This window comes from Alligator sinensis, unplaced genomic scaffold (genome assembly GCF_000455745.1).
Source record: "Alligator sinensis unplaced genomic scaffold, ASM45574v1 scaffold957_1, whole genome shotgun sequence".
In the NCBI taxonomy this organism is placed as follows: Eukaryota; Metazoa; Chordata; order Crocodylia; family Alligatoridae; genus Alligator; species Alligator sinensis.
This window is the reverse complement of record NW_005842039.1, coordinates 512,001-537,569: the sequence shown is the minus strand read 5'-3', so window position 1 is coordinate 537,569 and position 25,569 is coordinate 512,001. Positions and strand designations below refer to the sequence as shown.

The 25,569-nt window shown below is 43.8% G+C and overlaps 1 protein-coding gene across 13 annotated transcripts in view; it reads right to left on the bottom strand.

The window, feature by feature from the left end:
* Positions 1-25,569, bottom strand: part of FGD4 (FYVE, RhoGEF and PH domain containing 4) — a 146,060-nt gene that overhangs the window by 83,031 nt on the left and 37,460 nt on the right. For 5 of the 13 annotated variants that reach the window (XM_006022506.3, XM_025202859.1, XM_025202860.1 and 2 more), the window contains exon 1: positions 2,576-2,693. The exons of 5 other annotated variants lie outside the window; for them this stretch is intronic. In XM_006022506.3, coding sequence (XP_006022568.3) covers positions 2,576-2,681 — 106 coding nt within the window. In that variant the 5' untranslated portion in view covers positions 2,682-2,693. Of the gene's footprint in view, positions 1-2,575; positions 2,768-2,899; positions 2,916-11,939; positions 12,101-25,569 lie in introns of those variants that run through there. 3 more of the 13 variants (XM_006022509.3, XM_025202867.1, XM_006022507.3) reach the window with 3 other exon arrangements.

The following is a 25,569-nucleotide window of genomic DNA, read 5'->3' as shown; positions in this document are numbered from 1 at the left end:
CAGGCAGTGGCTCCTCCCCAAGGTAAGGCAAGGCAGGGATGGAGGCTGGCGAGGGCTCCACCGGCCCTGGGAAAGTGTTCCACCCCCCGGCCCTGAGGCACCCCAGCTCCAGCCCCTGGCCCCAGCCACCGGCCCCCAACCCCGGCTCCTGGCTCTGGCCCCTGGCCCCAGCCCCTGGCCCCCTTCGGCAAGTGTCCCACACCGGACCGAGGCGGCGCGCTCACGGACTGCTGCTCCTTAGAGGGAACATTGCTTCCTACCTCCCTTCTGCAGCAGTGTTTTTACAACTTTCTGAACCAGATGCTTTCACAGGCTGCTGAGAAAATGGATTAGTACTTTGTTATTTTCCAACTTTGCAATAATAAAAACATGATGTTTAGGTAGAAGATAAACATTTTGGGTAGAAGGAAGACTAGAAAATTGTTCCAGACATCAAATGTGTGACTATTTGCCCAGTGGGAGCAAATGGGTGAGGTTTACTTTACAGGGGGTGGATCTGGGAACAGCAAAGAAGCTGTTTCCAGATCCACCCCCTGTAAAGTAAGCCTCACCCATTTGCTCTCCCTGGGCATTAGGACTAGTAGATCAGCAAAGCAAACTGCTCAGAGCAGCTCGTATGCAGGCCCATAAACTACACTCAGGTTCTCCACGTTGAGAGAGACCTTCAGACTGGTATGGTGAGGGAGAAGGAAAGGGATTTCTCAGGTCTAGTCGCAGCCATCCTCAGCATCCACATGCTAGTCTCTGGTCTGCCCCAGGTAGCGTGAACAAGTAAAGCTTATTTTATTGGCAGCATACCTGGAGGCAGGGGGAGAGCCATTAAGATATGCTTCAAGGGCTGCAGAGGACAGAACACCACACTGAGTTAAGAGATAATAAAGGTTTAAAAACCAGTGGGCAAGGGGACTTTTGTAACTGGATCATGAAATGAAGATTGAGCCAGTGGGGTTGTTCAGTGACCATAAAAGACATGCCTGTAAAAAGGGGAAGCCAGCAAGTATTGAAAAAAAGGAGAGCTGGGCTTAAGGCAAAAGACACCTATAGGCTAGGGACAGAAATTACCCATAAACCAGCATAAATGATTGGAATCCAGTTCAAATCTGTAACGGAAGTTCAGTCAGTGCACAAACTGCTTTCAAAATGGCCAAAACCAGTTTAAGATGAACCTGGATGGATGTAGTATCAGACTTAACTGATTTAGGTTAAATTGGTTTAATGAACTTCTATCCCAGATCCTCTCCAAATTCAAGTCAACTCACAGTCCCCCACCGGCGAACCCCCACTCACCTCCCTGGCAAACCCCTATTCATAGGGTGGACAGGATAGCCTTGGCCCAAGCTGTCTGCTCCAGCCCAGCAGGGAGGCATGGTCTAGCACACTCCCAGCTTCTGGCCTGGACCATTGCAGGCATGTGGCTACATTTCCAGAATCAAAAGGGAACGTCTGTTTACTTGCTTATTGGTTTAATCAATGCAGCTTAGACTAACCTGGAAAGATTTAATCAATTCAGCCTTGAGCTTTTTGACTGTCTGTACTTCGCCATAGAGTCAGCTACATGAATTTGCTCCCTTTCCCAGCAGACTTATCCAATTCCCAACCTATCTAGCACACACTCAGTTCTCTGTTTTCCTCTCTCCTTTCTAGTGGCAGTGGGCTTTGGAAGAGCCAGACGGTGTTGTTACATACACCCATCAGATCTCCTTGGTCTCTCATTTTTGGATTAAGATTTCATTTTAAATGTTATATTACATTGAGCCCTTATGATTGACAAAGATTTTAATTTAATGTTCTATACAGCTGAGCAATTCTAAAGATTGTAAAAAAAAATACAGCTAAATTCCTTAAACACTACTACTTTGTGCAAAGCAAGCTAGAAAATGTTCTTCGTAAAGTAAAAAAAAAACTAGAAGTGAATGATGCAATAAAATAAAGCATAATTATGCAAATAAAAATAATTTTGCACATGAATTTAAGTACAGTGCGAGTAAAAGTTAATCACTGGAAGACCAAACAAAGAAATACTTAGCAAAAAAAAAAAAAATCTGCTTCCCTCCCAAAGTGAAGACTGCATACCCATTTCTTAAGTTACAGAAGAGAGGCTTTCAGATTCAAAACTGATTTATAGCAATATTCCCTAAGAATTTAAAAAATGTAAATAGAGTAACTTGCTGCCAGCTTGCTGTCAAACCGGAAATGGAAAGCACTTTTAATATCTGTCTACAAACTCAATGGTTAAAGAAAAAGTTTTGAGCAGATGAAAGCAAAGGCAAAATGAGCCCAATGTAACGCAATGCTTTTATATGCTTGACTGGTTAGTCAAACAGTTCAAGAAACTACAAAATTTAGTCAGCACAGAAGCAAAACAAAACACCACAAGGTTCCAGTTGTATTACACAATCAAGCAGCTGAATTTATAATGTGTTTAGGTTTGTAAGACACCAGATACAAAGCTTAGCTCTTCACTTAGCTTTGGACTAAAACGTGATTACAAATTCAAAGGCAGGAGGAGCTCAGATTAGGAAAGGTACCAATTAACAGGTGAAAGAAAAAAAATACAGGCATCCCACAGACTTACCTGGATCAGATGACATGGTTTTCATTGATTCTGATACCAAACTCATTTGAATGCTGCTGCATTCACAAGGAATCAATGTCAAGATGGTAACAGACTCACATACCATTCATTGATAAGCTTTGTAGACCATCAAGAAGTTCTAATCAGATGCTTGGTATGTACTGGAAATGTAGAGTTAAAAAGCATAGCATAGGATATGCCCCACCTCTTTGAAGGCTGTCTGTTTTGTATGAGGCAGAGCAAGCATGCAACCTAGTGAGCGAGTTTAAGAAAGTGCACAGAGATTTCATTCCTATTAACAGAAAAACAAGGAAATCAACTTACATAACCTTCAAACTGCTGCAGAAAAAGTACAGGGAAACACAGTAAATTGTTTCCATCTAGTGCCTCAGCTTTAATCTAATGTTAAATCCACAGCCACATACAAAATACAGCAACCTCAAGGTTAATGATAAAATGAGTAGCCCTTTCTCCAAGTTGGTACTTACTTTCCCAGCTGACTTGTTTCAAACACCCTTTTCATTGTGCAAACAATGTGTTTAAACTGCTTCTCTGAACTAAAATCAATATGAAGATTAGAACTCCAGTGCATAAACACACAGAAAAAGATTATGAATAATTCTCATGATGCAAAAAGTTAGATTTCTTGGCATAGACTGATAAAAGAAAGGGGCATTTAATTCATTGGACTCCATCCAGTTTTAAGGCACTAACACTGGACACTGTGTTTGGGGGTGATGAGTACAGGGAATGAATTTTGCAAATAAAAATCATCATCTTAGTAAAGTAAAGGAAGTAAATGAACTGGAAGAGACATTACAGAAAGTAACTTATTCACCTACACACTTCTCATTTCTATGCTGTTTTTTAATGCTCTTTCACCCTCAAGAAACAAGTAGCCAACTCCATTCCAGTCCCTCCTAACACTTCCTTTTTTTTCTACAAGCTCACCAGACAAAAGCATCTGCTGATCAGTTACTCATCCACCATACAAAACCTGGTACATTTTAAAGGACTGCCCCACAGGATCAGGCAGAGTACAACTGATTTATTTCTGGTTCTGGTTGCAAAACCCTCTGAGAAGACAAGTTGCTCTTCCTGAGTGTTTATATTATGACAATCATAGTTCATCTAGCACCATCTAGCACTAGTTCATGATCAGACATTTGCTTCTATATCCTAAAAAAGGAAGCATGACGACAGGAGCAAGCAGCCTTCATTATTGGCTAGTTATCTTCATTTTGGAAATCCTGGCAGGAATTTCCCTTCCTCCAGCCCAAAACATGCTTTTACCCCACAGTCTTGTCTTCACCTCTTGGGCCTTAATTTGGCAGGAGCTGATGTTAGGGTTGAGCTGTGCTTCCAAAATCCAAATCTCAATGTGTCCCATTTCTCACTGCCCATACCTCTACCTTTGATAGAAAGGAATAAGACTAGTTCTGTCCACCAAAATACTTGTTTATTATAAAAACAACAGTTGCCTCATATGTAGTAATAGGAGTATCAGTAGAGAAACTATTTAGAATGTTATTTAAATAGTTTTTTACCTCCACAGAGATACTTAAATGCTTTTAAAAAGTATTATTTAATGCTCACAAAATAATATTAAATCCCTCATAAGTAACATTTTAACCTATTTTAAAATCACAAACACCTTGAAACTTTTATTTCCCAAAGACTTGTTTCAAGCTCCACGTATGCAAAACAAGCTATTGTTATTAATAATTTGTTTACAATCTTTTCACTGAAGAGTCCAGATCTCTGGATCTGGGCCACAAATTATTTCCTTTCTAGTACAGATGTTGAGTCATGCAGGGCACAACCGTTTTGCCAGAAACCCACAATAAAAATATGTAATAATTTTGCTTCTGTTATTTTAGAACTTTGTAACATAATTGACTTTGGAAGCACACATGCAAGTTCACTCACATGCTTCAGTCCTTAGGTTTCAGCATTTAAAGATGAGTTTCCCACCAATCTAGATTTCTGTTAACAGCGCTACATGTGCACATGCGTGCACTCACTTTTAAAAACTAATATCTGAGCATCTGAACATGCATTCCCGTTTTCCAGGGGCACATGACAGTAGTGGGGAAAAAAAGTTAGCAACTAGCTCCTATCACCTGTTATCGATATAGGCCAAGCCACAGTGGGCAAAATGCAGCCTGTGGGCCAGATGCGGCCCACTAGGCCATTTTATCTGGCCCACAGGGCCCATAAAAAATTTAGAAAATTAATATTTATCTGCCCCTGGCATCATGTGGCCCTCGATGGCTTACCAAAACTTAGTAAGCAGCCCTCCACCCGAAATAATTGCCCACCCCTGAGCTAAGCATAGACAGCCAAACATCAGAGGCTGAATCAATTCAATCTTTGCAGGTCAATCTAAACTGTGTAGATTGAGCTGATAAGCAAGTGGCCAGATATCCACTTTTCATTCCAGAAATGCAGCCACATGCCTGTAGTTGCCCAGGCCAGAGGCCAGGGAGCACTAGAGCATGCCTCCCTGCTCAACTGGAACAGACAGCTTGGGCCAAGGCTAGCCCACCCACCCTGCAAGGTGCGGGGTGGATTTGCAGGGGAGGTGCAAAACATCCTGACATGCTGAGGGACTGAGTTAACCTGGGACAGAAGTTAGATAAATCGATTTAACCCAAATCAATTCAGTCTGATACGACATCCATCCAGGTTTACCTTCAATGGTTTTGGCCAGTTTGGAAGTGGTTTCTGTGCAGTGAACTTCTGGTGTGTTACAGATTTGACCCAGCTTCCCTTCACTTATACTGGTTTAGTTGTAACTTCTGTCCCTAGCCATATTGACCAACCCTTGGGCTAACACTGAGTAAGTTTAGATAAGAGAATTACACACAGGAGAGGTTGGGATTTCCCATGCTTCAGGTTCCCAATGAATATCTTAATGCATCTCACCCCCAATACTAGATAAATTGGATTGGAAATTAAAACGAAGGGTAAAGGTATGGCCAACCTTTATTTGAAATGCTTTGAATCCCACTCCAATTTTGACTATGACACTGCAACGTTCTCAGTTTGAAACAAAGATGTGCACCCCCAGCCCAACTGCTTTAAACTGGTTACAAAGGGATGGAACAACAGTGCTCTCCAGTCAGTGGTCTAGAAAGCAGGAATCCCCGAATAACAAACAGCTAAAAGCAATTTCTTCTCAATTGTCTGTATAACAAACCCCCTATTCCCACCACTCTCCCTGTCCAGCAGCCAGTCGGTTTTCTTCACTTCTCTGCATGAGCATCCTCTGCTACCCAAGGAAAACATTCATCTTTACCAGGGTGGGAAGAATGGGGCCAAGGGAGGGGAGAGGAATATAAAACAGCCAAAAGCAGCTTTCTTTCGGCTGCTTTAATGATACAAACATGTATATTTTAGGGGGGGAAAGGGGGAGGGGTAGGAAAAATAATCTCTTTCTCATCCCAAGGCAGAAGGCAGGTGGGGTGGCACCTTAGAGACCAACTTGTTCAGAAAAGCAAACTTCCATAGGTGGTAGCCTATATCATCAGATATTATTAAAGGACTTCTGAGAAGTGATATGAAACAGAAAGAAATAAAGTCATTTAAATGCAATGGATAGGGAAAGGGTGGGGGGAGATATGGGGCTGGGACACTGCTGAGCAGTAAAAGTGTTTTGAAAAGATCAAAATGGATAAACAAAGCAGTTAACCTCTCGAGGGACATAAGTATTATAAAAACTAACCCAGGTAATGGGATAAAACTTCAGAATCTACTGAGACTCTGGTTACTACAATCCAGCACATGGAGAATTCCTGTTCCAAAATTCCACATTTAAATTGATTTTTTAATTATTATTATTATTATCATAGTTTTGGGCTAAGTACAGACAGTCAAAAAGCCCAAGGCTGAATCAATTCAGTCTTTGCAGGTTAGTCTAAAATACACAGATTAAATTGAAACAGAAGTGAACAGACATTTACTTTTGATTCAGGAAATGCAGCCACAAGCCTGCAGTGGCTCAGGCCAGAAGCCAGGGGGCATAAGAGCATGGCTCTCTGGCTGTGTGTTCACTTCCTGATGCCCCCAAGGTTTCTGGGACTTGCAGTCCAGAATTACAGCAGCAGGACTCTGCAGGGTTGCTCATCACTTCCTCTTCCTGCTTTCAGGTGCTTCTGGGATTTGTAGTCCACAGTCACAGCCAGCAGTAAGTTTGAGCTGGGGAAGGGGTGTTTAACCCCCCCTCCCTGGCCCCAGACTGAAGCCAGGGTTTGCCTGGTAGGGGGCAGTCTTCCCTCCCTGCACACAGACTGGGCAGCATCCTCACCCGGGCTTGCCCCGCCCACCACCTCCATATCAGTCAGCCCTCACTGCTCCAGCTAGGGAGCAGATGGGCAGGGCCAGCCCTGCTCTCTGGAGGAGACAGCACAGCCCAGCCCAGGGCTGGAAAGCATGATGGGATAGAATCAAAGGACCAGAAGGGACCTGTAAGATTATCAAGTCCAGTCCCTTGGAGGTTATTGGGCTCAAATGAGCTCAACAAGGTGCTGTCCATCCTGCTGTTGAACACCTCCAAGGATGGCAACTGCACCACCTCTGTTGGGAGTGTGTTCCAGATTCTAGTTACCCTTATGAAAAAGAAGTTTGGTTTGTTTTTTTTTATGTCCAGCCTAACTTTTTCCTGAAGTATCTTGTGCCCATTGGTCCTCGTCCTCCTAAGGGGTGCCCACCTGAAGAGTTGCTCCCCTACATCTTGGTGTTCACCCCTGACATACCTGTAGGCAGCAATCAAGTCACCTTTCACCCTTCTCTTCCTCAGACTGAACAGACCCAGTTCCTGGAGGTCTCTCCTTATACAGCCTATCCTCCAGGCCCCTAATCATATGGGTGGCCCTTCTCTGAACCCTCTGAAGCTTATCCACATCCTTCCTGAAGTGCAGTGCCCAGAACTGGATACAGTACGCCAGCTGTGGCCCCACCAACGCCAAATAGAGGGGGAGGAGCACCTCTCTGGATCTATTGGCAACACATCAGCTGATACACACCAGAATTCTATTTGCCCTGCTGGAAGCTTCATCGCGCTGTTGACTCATGTTCATCTTCTGGCCGACTGTCACCTCCAGGTCCCTTTCAGATGAAGTTCCTGCCAGTGGACCACCACCCATCATATAGTTATGAATGTTCCTCCTACTCGGATGAAGGACCTGGCACTTTTCCCTATTGAACCTTATCTGATTCCATTCAGCCCATAGGACCAGTCTGTCAAGGTCATCCTGGATCCTTACCCTATTCCTCTGATGTGCCTGTATTTCCCCACAGCTTGGTATCATCCACAAGCTTAATCGTTGCATTTTCTACTCGCTCATCCAAGTCATTGATAAAGATATTAAAGAGCACGGGCCCAAACACTGATCCCTGGGGTACGCCACTGGAGAGGGCCCTCCAAGATGAGCCTGTCCCGTTGCTTACAACTCTCTGGGATCAGCCTCTGAGCCAGTTGTCTACCCGCCTCACTGTAGACTGCTCAAAGTCAGTACCCTCCAGTTTAATGGAGAGAATCTCATGGAAAACAGAATCAAAGGCTTTACTAAAGTCTAAGTTAATGATGCCAACCTCATGTCCCTTGTCCAGCTGGTTAGTTACCTGGTTATATAAAAGGACATTAGGTTTGTTAGGCATGGCCTGCCCTCGACAAAGCCATGCCAGTTGCTTCTTAATACCCCACCAGTTACAAGCTTGTAATTGACGGCCTCCTTAACAATTTTTTTCAAAGATTTTTCCCATTACTGAAGTCAGACTGACCGGTCTATAGTTTTCAGGGTCATCTGTCTTCCTTTTCTTAAATACAGGTACCACATTAGCTCTCTTCCAGTTATTCAGGACCACTCCCCAGTTCCATGACTCTTTGAACAGCTTCACAAGATATGAGCTTAGCCAGTTCTTTCAGGACTCTTGGATGCAGGTTAGCCGGCCCAGCAGACCTGAAAATGTCCAAATGTTCTAAGAGCCCCCTCACTTGTTTGGGGCTGATGTCTTCCCCATATTCCCAGGGCCTCTGGACAGGTGAACAGCTCCCATCTGATTTCAGGAATACCGATGTGAACTAGTTATTTAGGAGCTCTTCCTTTTCATGGGGATCAACTGTGGGCTGCCCCTCTGTATTCAGTAGGGGTCCCTCAGTGGAGCTTGATTTCTTCTTGCTCTCCATGTACCTATAGAAGGACTTTTTATCATCTACTATTTTGGTTGTCAGCTTGATCTCCATGCCTGCATCCATGCATGCCTGCTTTCCGAGTCTTACTTGCAGATCCTGGCTGTATAAGTATACTTCTCTCTGGTTGCTGAACCATTTTTCCATTGTTTACATGATTCTTTTTTCTTTTTCAATAGTTCCCTAATATTCCTGTTGAGCCAAGTGGGTCTCTTGGCCCCTTTCCTGCTTTTTGACCGTGTGGGGATGGCCTCTTTTTGAGCAGTGAGGATTGCCCCCTTAAGGAAGCACCACCGTTCCTGAAGTCCCAAATCATTCAGTCACTGGTCGCAAAGGGCCTCTCTAACTAGACTCCTGAGTTTGCCAAAGTCTGCCCTTCTGAAGTCTAGGACTTCTGTTCTACTGACTGAATTCCCAGCCTTTTGATGGATGGTGATCCTGATCAGATTGTGATCACTGTCGCCCAGAGTACCTCCAATCCTCAGGTCGCCTACCATATCTTCCCCTTTGGTCAACATCAAGTCCAGAGTGGCTTTACCCCTAGTCAGCCCTTCTACATTCTGGGGGTTTGTGATTTAACTTCAACCAGGAATGGGTCTGAGACAGAATTTTCATAAACTGGTTTGACTCAAATCAGTCAAGTCTGATACTACATTCAACCAGGTTTATTTTAAACCAGTTTCAGCCATTTTGAAACTGGTTTGTGTGCACTGAGCTTCTGTTCTGTTACAGGTTTAAAGTAGTTTCTGATCACTTAAACCAGTTTATGTGCAACTTCGGTCCCTAGCCTTGTTGTTTAAAAACAGCTACTCTGAGGTCATTGATGGAATGTCTAGGGAAATTAAAGTGTTCTGCCACCAGCTTTTGTGTCTACCTGGAACTGATGTCAGATCAGTGTCCATTCATTCTTTCACATAGGGATCATCCTCTCTGTCCGAAGCAGAAAGCAGATGGACGCTTTGAGCAAGTGAATGAACCTATCCTTTTCTTTCATTTTCCCTATTCTTTGTATTTAAACTATTTTACTTCTATTTAATATACTGTTCTCTCTCTGCAAGTGCATTCATAGCATCTGACTAAGTAGGCTGTTGCCTACAAAAACTTACAACTTTCTGATCAAGACAGTTTCTAAGGTGCTACCCTGGCCTACTTTCTTCCCTAAACTTCAGACTATTCCAGCTAACTACTTTTCTCTAATCAGAAATAAGAGGGAAAGGAGTGTTCAGTGCCAGGTTAAGTGGAAATGAGAGCAAAGGAGGAAGGAGGCAGAGCTAATAGTTTGCCTTTTAAATAAGGTATATGAATATGACCACTAAAAGATACTGCAACCTGATAAGCCAGGTGCTTGCTCAAGTGGAGCCAGAAACTGTTTAGTTTCCTAGAGAGCTTGTTTAGAACACTTTGTCCTCCATTTATAGTTGTGCCTCCTTGAAGGTTAGAGACACTGCAGAGCTCTAGAAAGATCCTGAAACAAAAAACAACACTAGAGTCCATTTATTGGGAAATTCCTTAATTTTCTACAGCACTGGTAAGCATCCACAAACATATTACTTAAGTAAAAGCAATATACACTGGTGTGTTTAAAAAAAAAGCTATACTAGAAAATACAGATATTTTATCTGCCACAGCAGCAGCATTAGAATTGACTGCACTGAAATCCCATCTTGTAAAACTTTCAGAATACATGGTTAGCCTTTTTACAAATTTGTTTGATCTCTACATGATTAGAGAGCAGACTAGGAGATCTGAGGGGGATTAAAACATATACTTCTGATTAAACTTCATCTGCTAGCCTCCAAATGACTGTACACTTCATATTGTTCATTCCAAGCAAGGATGGTACAAACTGTAAACTGACCTTAGTACTATAAAAATGAAGAAAATATTGGTACAACCTCACTAGAACATATTGACAATGGGCACAAGAATGAACTAAACATCTGCAGAGAAATACACCTGTCAGGCAGCTGGGATAACATGATACTCAATAAGCCATATCCATTAATTGCATTTTCCTTACAGCTTCTTGTTAGAAGCACTAGAAACAGACATGCACCAACACTGTTGCTCCTGGGAAATATTATTTTCCAAATTAGTGTCACTATAAAACATTGTCATTTTTAAAGATAGTTAAAGACTCTTAAAGTAATATCTACTTGATTAACATTTCTTTATATAGGCAGGAGTCCCCTGTTGTTCAGAGGTACAATCCTTGTCTACCACTCAGGAAACCTGGGTTTGATTCCTGGATGCATATACAACCATAGCCATTGAAGCAACAAACATCTGGATTCAGTCTGGCCTTTGGATTCTGTCTCAGCGCCCCCTAAAGGATGGAATGTCTGGACAGCCCCCATGCCTCCACACTTCTGCCTGGGTGTCCTTGTGGAAGTGATCCAGATGGCTCGACGGTTGCCTACTACTTACTTATACTACATAGGAAGAAAAGAACCTAAAAATGAGTTTCTCATGAAAATGGAACCTCAATAACCCTGGCTAAAAGGAAATGGTCTTCTTACTGGTTAACTATGGAAAATATCTCCAAAACTTTTATCCATATTGACTTACACATCTGAAAAACAGCACATTCTTGGTCCAGGAACATGCAAAATCCATGGTAAATTAACTTCAATATAATTTAAGTCTTTCAAATTGAAACCACTGGCTCATCATACCCAGCCTGCCTTAACACATGGAAAGCTGGATGACTTAATGTAAAACCCTCATGATAGAGTTCTTGGCACTCCTGTTATGCCTTCCATCTCCAAGCATTTACTCCTCAAGCCGTAATGAAGTTTACCAGTGCCCTGTAATTCAATTTGATATTCTGCCCCCACCCTCTCTCGGGTTTTTGTTTTGTTTTGTTTTTAACAAGTAGGGAAACTGAGGCTTAAATCTGGGCCCAGAATCCAGACCTGATAAGTCACATGTTTTAGTCGGACTATGTTCCTTCCTCCCATTCCATGTTGAGTGCTGTTGTAATTAAATATTATACTGCAGGACTAGTCATTATCTATGTGAATATGAAAATGAGCTTTTTTTAAAGCACTGCACCAATAAGGAAATGTATATTCTATATCTGTTCTGCCTGAACCATCAGTTCAAATGAATTCCAAGCATATCTTGATTAAAAAAAAAAAATGGTCTTAAAGCCAATCACAATCAACTTACCGTTTTCTAATGCATTAGATAAAAGACATTCCAAGCGGGGATAGATCCTGTGCGACTGTATTCAAAGCATGTGTACAATCAATATTCTATGCTCATGTCGTTCACCTGCTCTCAGGACATGTTGCTATACTCTGCATCCATTGAAACCTTCTATGACAGCCCTTTCAACACAATGGAGGAGACAAAAACATTGACATAAAAAGCATCAGTGGTGTAATGCCCCATAAAGTTGATGTACATCTCTCCTTCCTAGGCAAATGTGTGCCGTAAATGAATATGTTACAAGGTAGTCTGCTTGGAAAAAAAAATGACACTCAAAACTATTCTAAAACAAATGCTAAAAAGTTAGTCAAAAGAATTATTAGGCAGACTAATGCTATGAAGCTGCAGTTGAGAAGATGCCACATGAGTTGGAGTTTTAATGCTTCTATCAAGAGTGTATAATAGGGACATACTTGGACAAGATTGTATACTGATGCACCCCCAGCACAATCCCATTGAGAACAAATGAGTTCACCTAACAATGACTCAGACAACCGCTCAGTACAGACTCCTTTGAAATACAGCCTATTGCAACATGAACTCACTCTGGGGAGCTTTGCATAGGGACCTGCACTGTCACAACTCTAAGTTGTTGCAAGGCTGTGATTTTGTCCCATAACACAAATCCCAAAATGGCAACCCCAATTGTAGCTCCAGCACACTGAGAAAGCAGCCACTTATCTCTTTCAGGAAAACAGTTGCTATAAATGTTGTGCCTTATTACTGTATTTTCCCAGGATCAGCCCTCACCCCTGCCACTTCTAGCTTGTGTTTCACTTATACTTTTTCATGGGTTCAAAAATGTAAAATTGCCATTGAAGATACTTTACATGCCAGAATCCCCAGCTGGCAGAAGGCTGTTTGGGTCCACACAACCTACCCCTACTTCTCTCCAGCTTTCCAAGAGCAGGATGGTTTGCTGTGACACTACTTGGGTTAGAGGGTCCCTCTGTCCTGTCACAGTCAGTCCTGTCATTCCTGACCCACTCAGAAAGCTTCCAATCCCACTTGCCTGTGACACTTTGCTGGGAGAAAAAAAAAAAAAAGAGGCAATTCAGCAGGTATCTTGCCTCTGCCTGAAGCAGAGGGTGGGAAGAATCCTGAGGCCATGTCTTACACCTCCTGGTGGGACTCAAAGCATCTGTTGGCTTCCTGGGTTTCCAGGCCTGGATGCCACTTTGCTGGCTCCTGTTGGAGCCTAGCCTGTTCCAGGCCCCAGTCACTTAGGCCCTTGGTCCTGGCCCCTCCACATTCTCTCTCTCTCTCAGTTTTTCTGTATCTGGATCCCAGCTGCTCCCAGGCTTCTGGAACCTTGGGCTTTGCAGCTGCACTGCAGCAGGGGCTTTGGTCCTGACCCCTGTTCTGGTTCCTGTCCTTGCATTATCTTGCCTATGGCTCCAACCTTCACTGTGGAAGGGTTATCAAGCAGGGTGCCAGGGCCTCTACATCTCCCTTTACAGCCACTCCTGGTCCATCAGGTGTCCATTAAACAAAAAGAAAAAAAAAAAAAAAGAAAACCTCAACTTGCAGTTCCTCCACACCTCGGGGTAAACGGACACCATCTTAACTTATGGTTTTGTCCATAGGTTTGCTGTTCAAAAAAAAGAAAAAGGAAAACCCTTAATACTGTCCCTTAGGGGTTACTTAGTGTCCACCTAGGCCACTCTTCCCTCAGAAAGGGATGATCTGGCCTTCTCCACAGATAGGGCTCAACTGCCCTTCTCTCTCTTGGTGCCCAATTTTCCTTCTCTTAGCCACTCCCCCTTTCCAGTTGTGTGACCTACTCTGCCACACCCAGCCCTTGTAGGCCCAAAAAGTCCTGGTCTTTCTAGTCTTTTCTTTCCATTCTTCATAACAGGGACTTGGACTCCCTGTTACAGTTGGTCATGGCCAAAGCACAACATAAAAAATGGCCAGGAACAGTGGGCCTGCAACAGAGCTTGCAACAAAGCCATAGATGCCATGAAATTTATCTAACCTGCATGGTCATGCTATATTATTCATAGCACCTCCTTTCTTCGGCAATCTCATAGTCAAGGATGATTGTCTTCCATGACTGTCTTATCTGTGGGTCCCAAGATGGCTGATGAAGCCTATCTGGGATCAACAGACACTACTGCAGCTTGGACACGTTTCCATATGGGTGGGTGGAGCTGGATTCCTGATTGGTTCATGACACGCTGTTTCTGCTGCTCCTGCTTTTCCATCTCTTGTTGTTGTGAGCTTTCAAAGTACTGAGATCACTGCAGCATAGTCTTCTTCCATTTGGGGTGGTCCTGGGCAATAGTTTCTCATGAGTTGACATGGATGATGCATTTTCTTAAGTTGGACTTGAGGACGTCCCTGAAGCACTTTCTCTGCCCTCCTCTTGAGCGTATGCCTTGGTTGAGCTGGGAGAACAAAACTTGTTTCAGGAGTCTGGAGTCAGACATCCAGATGACATGCCCAGCCCAATGAAGTTGATGTTGGATGGTCATCTCCTTAGTACTCATGATGTTTGATCGCAGGGGGACACTATTACTAGTGCATCTATCTGTCTTCCCACTGGGTTCGGAGGATCTTCTGTAGGCAGCATTGACAGTACTTCCCCAACAACTTTAGATGTCTCTTATGCATTGTCTGCGTCTCAGCTCCATACAACAAGATGGGGATCATAACTGCTTGATAAACTGTGAGCTTGGTTTCAGATCTGATTTTGAGATCTTTGAACACCCATTTCTTCAGGAGTCCAAAGGCTGCACTTGCACATTTAGCATCTATTTGTGTGCTCACAAGTGGACAAACCAAGTGGCCTACCAAAGAGTAATTTCAATAATTACAACAAAATTAAAAGATCAAAAGTCTCAGGCACGCAGACACAGAAAGTTTCCATGGTGCAGTGGACAGAGCACTGCGGCGGCCTATACAGATGCTCATTCACATTCTAATTAGAACACATCAGAGCAGACTTGATTAATTGAGTCTGCTCTGCATTCTAATTAGAACACACCATCACGTGCATTAAACCCTCATGCATTTTAAAATGGCCATGGGGGTGGCTTTATCTAACCCTTGTCAAATGAGTTTTAGATGCAGCCACTTCAAAACATTCAGGGGAGGAGGGGTTAATGCATGTGATGGTGAGTCGTTTTAATTAGAGCAGCTGTCTGGGAACCACTCTAATAATTAAAAGCCGCCCCCCCCACCACCCATGAACATGTGTATAGGTAGCCTGGGGTACTAGCTGCAGGACCTGAGCTCTACTCCTAGCTTTGCCACTGATCTACTATGTGAAATGGGAAGCACAGATGTTGACTAATTTCCACTCTACCCTGGGTCCCACCTGCTTACATTGCAAGCTTTTTAAGCAATAGCTATCTTGCAATCCTTGTTTCTGCACAGTGCCTAAAACAAAGCCCCAGTGCTCTGTTGGAGCCTCTAAGTCAGAGACTCCCAAGCACCTGGCCGCAGCCTGGTACCAGGCCACGAAGGGTTGGCTGCTGGTCCGCAGGAGAGTTAGCTGCCAGACCAGAAGTCCAGAAATGACCGGCATACTGCGTACCAGCAGCCAACCCTTTTTTATCCTCAGTATAAAAATTTTATACTGAGAATAAAAAAAAGGGTTGGCTGCCAGTCTGCAGTATGCCAGTCACTTCTGGTCTGCAGTATACTGGTCTGTAGTTTGCTGGTCCACAGTTTGCCAGTCCGTGGTCACTTCTGGTCCACGGTTTAAAGAGGCTGGGAACCACTGCTGTAAGTACTACTATAATGCAATGCAAACAAGTTTATCTACCTTTTATTTCCGTTTCCAGGGACCAATAGAGCCAGTGAACAGAGAGCATCAAACAAGGAAGCTTGCATGGCACTTGCTTTTGGTGAGGAAGAAAAACTTGTTCCTTAGGGTTTAGCAGCTTTATCTATCTGTTCCTTGGTGATCTGTTTGGCTGTAGTTTGTCATATGCAGAGCCTCTTTGGGGACTCTTTGTTATGCTTAGGATGAAGACCTTTCAACAGAAAGCGTGACAGAGACTTTCTGCTTTCGATCACAGCTAATGAACAGTTAACTGTTAAACCTGAACAAAGATGCAGGGCTGACTTAGTTCCATTTTTAACACTTTTCATCTAAAACAGACAGCAACAAATGGGGAAAAAAGCAGGGAAACCGGAGAGGTTGACCCCAGAATAAAGCCAAATACCAAAGTGTGCTGTCTGGCAGTAACAGGGATCTGAAGGACAGACCTGAGGCTGAAATAGATTCCAGTGGGAGCACCAAAGAATCCACTGATTATCCTTTGAGTCGAGAAAAATGGCACTACCAGAATCCCTGTGGAATGGATCTAAGCCTAACAGTGGCTATGTTCATGAAATAGATACTAAGGTGATTTTCAGTAGACCCTAAGCAGTCAAAGGAAGTCTAGGGAAGAAGTCACAGGCATGACAGAATATAGATTAAAGAGTGATTCAAGGACCTGTGCTATGAGGAAGTTTTGGGGATATTTGATTGCTCGGAGGCAATCATGCAAAGAAGACAGAGGCTGACATGACTAATATGAACTTTAAACTAAGACGTGAGAGAAGAATATCTGTACCCAGAGGGTGCCTAACATTAGGCCCTCAGGGAATCCTGGCAGGGATGCTTCTGAGGAAATGCTGCCACCTTGCTCTTGCTCACATGCACCAGACCTGGAAATTCAGGGTTGAAACTGCTCAGTCCCGAGACATCCCCTCCACAGCTGTTCTCAAGCTAGCCGGAGAGCAGCTGCAAAGGGAGGTGCCTGGAGTGGCTTCCCTGCTGCATTTCCAGGCTTTGTATGTTTGAGCAGGATGTGTTCAGGATCATCCCTGATGAGACATGCTAAAGACACAGTATCAACATACCTTTAGTCTGCACACCTGGTCTTATTGCACAGGAAGAGGAAACCATGGGAGTCAGGACACACTAGTCAAAACAGGCATCAGAAAGTAGAAGTAAAGTCATCAAGGAGAAAGAATAAAGACAGCAGTCAGAGGGATGGGCATGTGCAGTTGCTCATGGCCTAACAAAATTAAGTCCTGGTAAATGACTGTGGTCTCCTTGGGTCTAAGGTAAAATAAATAATTGGGTGTAAGGTAAAATAAATAATTCCTGATCCTACAGAACCCAGGAATGCATTGAGTGCCACTCACTGGAATCTAAGTGACAGAAAAAATACAGAGCACTCCTGTGATATTAAACACCTGCTTTGGTAACACAATGTATTCCATTTAAACTCATAGCCGTGCAACTTAAAAGAAAAAAAGACTATGCATTAACCAGAGTATGTTCTTATCTAAACTCAATGTAAGCAACACTCATGATATACCAAGTGCTGTCTGTACTGCAGTAATAGCACCTTTTTCAAGGCTGCTAATAGCCAACCCCCAAACTGATACTTTGATATGATGGGAGCTAATCAGTTTCAATATTAGAATCCTTGAAACCAAGGAAGAAGGCAGCCCTGGAAGTGAATAGTTCCCATCAATTTCAGGGCTTCTAACAGCAGTTTTTTGACAACTGCTTCCTTTTCACTCTTTCCTGGCACCAACTACTATAAATGCACTCAAGCAAAAATGGAGTGCATTTATACTGAAAGTAGATGTTAGGGCCAAAAGATGCTATGCACTCCAGTGATTTATATGCTTAACCAATATGCAGAAAACTGGAGTTTGTTATGATGCAAGACAGTAAGCAAAAATCAGATCTGGCATTATGTTTAGCAATTACACTTATTTTGTTTAACTTCTAAATGCATAAAAGTGGAGTGTGCTGTATCACAAAATGTTTTTCTAGAGTTAAATGCTTCACAAAAAAGGATTCCATCCAGGAAGAGCACACACCAACTGCTGAAACTTCCTTAGCCTGACGAAGGGTTTTTGAACCCGAAAGCTTGCTTAATAACTATTATCCAACCATTTGGGTTGGTCTAATAAAAGATATCAGATTCACCCAAGGAACCTTGTCCGTCACAAAAAAGGGAAACTTGTAGTTCACTTTCTAATTGGTCCTGTCTAACAAAGAAAGATTTGCAATTGTTAAAAGTAAAGGATTTTTTCTTATTTTTAGCGTGACGTGATCAGTAAAACCCAAGCTGGTAAAAGCAGTCTATAATTTTATCACTCTCACATTAGTGGTTTCCCTTGTAAAACTATGTTAAGAGGTCAACATTTATTAGACTCTTTCTTACCTAATTTCAGGGAACTGACAGAAATGCTTTGTGCTTTTATGAGAGAGGCAAGGCCTTTTGTGGATGTTATTTTATTGGACCAAGTGCAGGGTTGGATTAAAGTCAGACAATCTTACAAATGCAAGGCATTCTTCATCAGGTCACTTTACTTTATATTTTATTCATGGATTTGACAAAAAAGAAAGTGACTGTTTATAATACTCATCCATTTCATTATAGTACTACTAGAAAATATTTACTAATTAAATATTAAAAGAGAAGCCTCCCTCTCCAGCTGCTGCCATGCTACAATGCCAACCAAAGTCATAAAAAGCAATGAAGGGTTTTAAAAAAAAAAAAACATGCACAAGATTGTTATCTACCTTGAGGGTGTGATTCAGAAGAATAAAGTGAAAGTGCCTGGGAATCGCATTACTGATGATAATTGATGATGAGGTCTTTTAAGAGCACATAGTTTCCATCCTACCACTACACCAGGGGTGGACAAAATACAGCGTACAGGCCAGATCCAACCCGCCAGGCAATTCTATCCAGCCCATAGGGCCCATAAAAAATTTAGAAAATTAATATTAATCTGCCCCTGACTGCCTGTCAAAGATGACAGAAGCCAGGGGCAGTAGGACCCTGGGGGAGATGCTGGCAGGACCAAGCTGATGCAGAAGCAAGGCCTACCCAGCCCCGCCTCCCCCCAGCCAGAAGCCCCTGCCTGGCAAAAAGTTCTGGCCTGGAACTGTGGGGCTGCTCCTGCCTCCTTGTACTGGAGGGAAATGCAGATAAGAAGGAAAGGAGGGAGGCTAGGCAGGACTGCGGGCTATCACCCCACTCCTCAGGGTCAGGCCAGGCAGGCTGCTGTGGTCCCGGCACTGTAGCTAGGACCCACGTGGTGCCAGAGAGGCCAGCAGAGGTGGAGGTGGAGTGGCAGGAGCCACCAGCCGGGGAACCCGCCGGGGGGGGGGGGGGGGGGGGCCGCCAGCCACAGGCAGGGAAGCCTGCAGGGGGAAGTGGGGAGGGATGGGGCAGTGAGTGGGTGCACAGAGCACAGCAACAGCTAGGTGGGAGCATGGGGCCCGTGTGCTGGTGCGCCAGGACCAGAGCAGGCGGGGCCCAGAATAGGACAGTAGTAATGCAGCGCCCAGGCCAGCAGGGGCTCTGGAGCCGCACCGACTCCCCTTCTCCCTGCTGGAGCAGCCTAGCCCAGCTCCATAGAGCCCCTGCTGGCCCACACCCCCGCCAGCCCTGGCCCCAGTGTACTGGCACAGGCCTCAGGCTCCCACCCAGCTGTCACTGCGTTCCATGTTCCTGCTCACTCCTACTCACCCCCCATCTGCTGCAGCCATTTGCCTGTCTCTGCCACCTCTCCCCTTTACATGCCCACCCATCGTTCCAGCACCACATGGTTCCTGACTGCAGTATCGAGCTGCAGGATGCAGCAGAAGTCAGTCTGGTCCCTGCGATTCTTGGCTGGCTCCATGCAGTGCTGCCCAGGCCAGTGGTTTCAATCATGCAGCTGGGACATGGTGCTGGAGCAGTGAGTAGAAGGGACAGTAAAGTGGTAGAAGGGCAGCAGTAGCAGATGGAGGGGGAAGTGGCTGCAAGGAGAAGCACAGGGCCATGCTGGTGCCAGAACTGCCAGGAGCATGGAGCCTGGGCTTGGAGGAGTGCTGGGGTAGGGGGGGGCTCTGCCTGCCACAGGGCTGTTGGTAAACCCTCCCCAGTCACCGTTCCCCACACACTCACAGCCCCCAACAAACCCCATACCCACCCACATCCCACATATCCCCATAGACACCCACATGCTCACCCACCCCACATACACCCCCCACACCTATCCATCCCCCACAAACCTCCCCCACACACCTATACCCACCTACCCACAATATACAAAATTAAGGCTTCATTTTAAGCTACGGTACAATCACTTCTATGTGCACTACACAACCACATGTAAATCAGGACAAACTTTTTTTTTTTAAATCAAATTAATGTTGTAGTAGACGTTTCATTTTTAGAATATAATTTGGTATCTTTCAGGTTCTGAGATGGCAAACCCTTGTTGAAAGGAATACTTGAGGAGAGGGGGGGGTGCAAGGGGAGGGACTTCTGGTGGCCAAGGTCAGGGGGTAAGGGGTGGGACTTCTGGTCCCAAGATGGTGACTGGGGGGGCATCTGTCAGGGGGCAGAATACCCTTGCCATACTCGACAGCTTGCCAAAGCTTAGTAAGCATCCCTCCACCCAAAATAATTGCCCTGTCCTACACTGTCAGTTTAGCTGTGGCAATAATGTTGGGATGAAATAAAATGAAGTTAAAAAATGGCATGAAGATTTGCAGTTGTAAATTTAGCTTTCCCCTCTGAAATTCTGAAAAATCAAACACACCACCATAACTTAGCGCTTAAGAGCCAGTCACATGGGTAAAAAAAAGGTGGGACAATGAATGAAGTTCCTGGTTTAGACTGAGTGAAGTACAAAAAAATAAACAGAGAACCTAATTGGTGAAAAGTTAGATTATTGTAAGTGAAATATAAATTGCTACTATATTTGTAAGAAATTAAAGGATTGTTTCCTGCTCTTTCTGCCTCACTGTTTACAATTGAAGGCAATGATGGTTAATGTACAGTACTTGCACAAAGGTAACAAAAATGAGTTGGTCCACTATCAGGACTTGGAGAAAGTCTAATTTTACTAATGGATAAAACCCTGGATTGATTAGTACATGAGGAGAACCCAAATAACTTGTACTGGGATGTGCAAGTTCTAGTAAAACAGCTGCCTAGCTCTGGTTTTGGTCTTCAATAAAGTCTCTGGCTAGTTAAGTCTCCAGACCAGAGGCAACCATCTCACAGGGTGTGTCCAGATGAGCACCCAAATGCGGTTTGTGGCACCACAAACTACACGTGCCACACATTCAGGCACTCTCTGTGCTGCTAATTTGCAGTGCGGTTGGTTTTTGTGACAGTGGGAGATCCCAGTGTCAAAAAAACCTAAGCCAGAAAAAGGTGGTGCAATGCATGTGGCGGCTGTGTGCGCCACCTGAAACCAGAGCCTGGCTGGCTAGAGCCCCACTCAAGCTGCCAGCCAGGCTCTGCATGCCATGCTCTGCATGTTCCTGGGGAACGCACATTTTTGTTCATAGGGACACACTCATTGAGTTTATTTACAGTCTGGTATTCAATAAATGTGAAATACCATATGTAGGTGTCAGACATTTAACACATAATGTAAGATGTTTCCATGATGCACCTAACTACAGCGTTTACATCAAGAATGAGCCAAATATACCTGAGGTCTAGGATTTGCATATACAGGCAGTCCTCGCACTTACGGTGGGTTACATTCCTGGAAAAGATGCTGTAAGTCGAAACGATGTAAATCAAATCTGATTTTCCCATAGAAACAATGTTATAATAGGGGGTTATGTTCCCAACCAAGGGCCTGATGCCCAACTTTTTATAGAAATGACCACAGACACCGTATTTAAATCAACTATTTAATCAACTATAAATGATATACACTGTACAGTACAAAGCTTTCTAAAGTGTACTGTATATAAATTGATTAAACAAGGCAATACAGTAACTAATCACAAAATTTTGTTTAATCAGAATGTGAAGGAACACCATCAGGGTCGTGGAATTCAGAAGGGCTTCTTTGAGGAGACTTAGGGCCACTTGACGGCTTTTTGAGAAACTGATCCAGGGATGTTTGTTTTGCTTCCCTCTTTTTCTCATTATAAATTTCCCTGTAGTGCTGTAAGTGCGAGGATCCAGCGCTGTAAGTAATAATGTGGGTGTAAATGGCAGAGCGCCGCAAGTGCGAATCACCGTAAATTGAGAGACCGTAAGTCGAGGACTGCCTGTATCATTAACTTTTAAAAATGAAAAGTGTGTATGAATAAATAAATATAAACATTATAATAATGCAAATATAAGCATCAAACAAAACAATGTAAACATTATTATTCAATTTTTATGCCCAGTATTTATATTTTGTCTTAAGTGACATTCGACTATCTTCAGAAAAGACATGATCACTTACTGTGAGTTTGCACAGCACCCTGTATAATGCTGTCCCTCCTTCCTTCTAAACAAATACATCCCAGCTCAAGTTTTTCTTAAGCTAAGCTGTTCCTAAAAGGGTTTGCATTTGAAGGAACTCGCTGTCTGTTCATGTTCATGTTCCTATTTCCATCTTCTTCACACAAATAGTTCAATTCTTCTGGCTTACTGCTCTTGGGTCCCACATGACCAAGCTACAGAGCAAGTCAGCAAAACATCCGTGGTTTCTACACAGAATCCTAGCATCTGCCACACTAACGCATGTAATTGCTCTCTCATCCTATTGCCCTGGCTGAATTTGACTTCACTTATAAATGGTTAAAAGAAATTCAGAGGCATGATCAAGGGCAAAACCACACAAGGAAAAACAAAACACCATTTTGTGTGAGCTAACAAAATACTGAGCTAACATCTCCAGCCCCCCACCCCCCCGCCACACAATTTTTATTTTTACACAGGACAGAAAAAAGTTACACTGCTGGTTAAAACAAAGGCAGTTTTCACAGATAGCTTCAGCACTAATTAAATTGTTATTTCTTTTTAAATTACCACTATCTATATATCCCAGCCTACAATAGGCATTCTGTAACAGCTTTTCATCATCTATTTTAACAAAAGAGCAATCATTGATCTTTTCCCATATTTTTCTTACTGCCAGTTTAAAAGTTTTACAAGAACTGAAGCATGCAATATGTTCATTGTGAGCAACACGCTCAGTTTTTTGTTTTTTTTTCCTTTCTTACTAAAATTTAAAAGGGTATTTAAGCTCTACCCTGTTTTGAGACCACGCTGGACCAGTTTCCTTTATATAAATCCAAAAAAACAGTTTTGTGTGATATATGCATTCATATACAAAGAAACTTCACATGCCAAAAATGTACAATGAACTGAAATTGCTAGGTACCATATTGAAAAAATCTGAACAGGTTTGTACTTGCATGATAACTTGCTTATATCTTCACTTTGTCCAGTCCACAACTGGTTACAATTTACTTAGTTCTCTAACGTGCTTGCTCTGTGAGACCATTAGTCATCAGTACCAGATTGCAGCAACATCATATTTCAGTTACCCTCAGTATGAATCATAACCATCCAAATGCCTTTTATAATTGGTAAGAGAAAACAAGGGAAAAGAAAAGACATTAACTTAACTACTGAATAAAGTTTTACTCCTACACAAAATGATGGGGGGAGCGGCAGGCGGGGGAAATCAGTGCCATCTATTGAAATGTCCAGTTATTGTCACAGATCTAATAGCAAATCTAGGGGATAACTTGTGCCAGTAGACCAACTAGAAGCTTAATTGGATAATTGGGCTATCAGCCCATCAAGAAAACAAAAGCCTCTCATTAATTCAAGCTCTTCTTCTGGCTCCAAAAAGCCCTAAGCGGACACTGCCTTTGTCCTGTCTCCCTTACACAGACATCTCTCAGCCATAGCTAGTGTACTACATGCTGGCTACATCCATGCTGTGGGAGAAAGGAGTGGGGAATCCCTATTTGGGCAGGGAGAAGCCAGGCAGACACCACTGTGCCTGCAGTCTCTGCTGGAGCTCCAGCTCGGGAGCAGAGGGGCAAGGCCAGCCCTGCTCTGGAGCAGGGAGCCCTGTCCAGGGCTTCAAAGCATCTGGGATGCTGGGGTTCTCTGGTTTAAGTTAAATCAGTCCATACATGCAAGCACATGTGCTTGCAGCAGCTCAAGTAGAAGCAGTGCAAATTTGAGCCGGGGCTTTTTGCCTCACCACACGTTCCCAGACGTGCACTTTTTTGTGGAGCAAATTGTGCCACTTGGGGCAAAATAACCCTGCCTGGCTCCTCCCGGATCTACAATCGGGGGGAACTGGAGCCTGGGACCAGCACCTGTGCTGGCTCCAGCAGTATAAAAACCTGCCTTGGGAGGCTGGAGATGAGCAGGGGAACCAGCAGGAGGCTGGATACAGCACGGGAATGTCTCCAGCTCATCTCTAGGGGCTGTCTCCAGCCTCCTGCTGGTACTCCTGCACATCTCCAGCCGACGAGCAGGGCAACGAGCACGAGCCTAGAGACCAGCAGGAGGCTGTAGACAAGCCCCTGGAAATGAGCTGAAGACGTTCCCCTGCTCTCTCTAGCCTCCTGCTCGCCATCAGTAGCAGAGGAGTGTGGGAGAGCTGGGAGAGTGAGCGGGGCGCAGGGGCAGGTCCCCTCCCTCTTTCTCCAGCTCCCAACCCCCCTACTTACCTGGCAGAAGCTGGGCTCAGGTCCCTGCAGCTTGCACTACTGCCTGCCCCACACAGGGCAGGCAGCATGCTTCAGGACCGGGGAAAGGGCCAACCACACAGATACTCTGACAGGCTACCAGAGCATCTCTGTGGAGGACCGAGCCTCTGGTTGCCTCAGGGCATGGTCTGGGACCGTGCCCTGACCCATTTTTTTCCCCTTAGGTATTGTTTGACACGATCTAATCTTGCTCCCCCTCTGCAAATTTGCAGTGCGGGGAACGTTGTTCTCGCACGTGCCTCTTGTAGCATCTCAAAGCGGTTTGGACCAGACCAAAGTGGGCCAGACATTGCATAAAACAGTTTGACCCAAATCAGTTAAGTCTGATACTACATTTAACCAGGTTTATCGCAAACTGGTTTCAGACATTTTCGAACTCGTTTATGTGCACTGAACGTCTGTTCTGTTACAGGTTTAAACCAGTTCCTGATCACTTAAACTGGTTTATGTGAATATCTGTCCATAGCCTTATGTCACGCATCATTGCCAGGGAGCAATTACACTTGCGTAAAACAATGCAGATAAAGTGTAGCACTGGATCATCCAAACTAAGTGCCTTGGTACTTCAGCAGCTTACATTACTTCCACAAAAACCATCCTCAGTGCTGAACACAAGTCAGAATGTGAATCATTACCTTGATCTTGACAAAATCTGATCCAACATCAGACAGGAAGAAATGATTAAATATTTTTCTTATAAATATCTGCAAGTCTTTCAAGCTTTTATTTACATTCCTAAATTTCAGAGATTTAAGGAGGAATGGAGGAATAGAATGAAAGAAAAAAAAGTGTTGTTAAGTGGGTAGGGTACAAAAAGGAACACAGCTATGTTCTCAGCTCTGCTGCATGACTTAATGTAAGTCACTTTACCTTACGGTGTCTCAGTTTCCTCTCCCACCCATATGACCTATCTATTTAAGCTGTAGCTCTTGCAACACCCAGCACAATAGGGCATCACCACAGTTGAGGCCAAAGGCTAATGATCAAGCACAAAAAAAAAAAAAAAAAAAGAAATAATAATACTGTAATACCATATTGGGTATTGGGGCTTTTAGAACATCATGTTTTGAGCTACTGGAAAACATTCCTGGCATA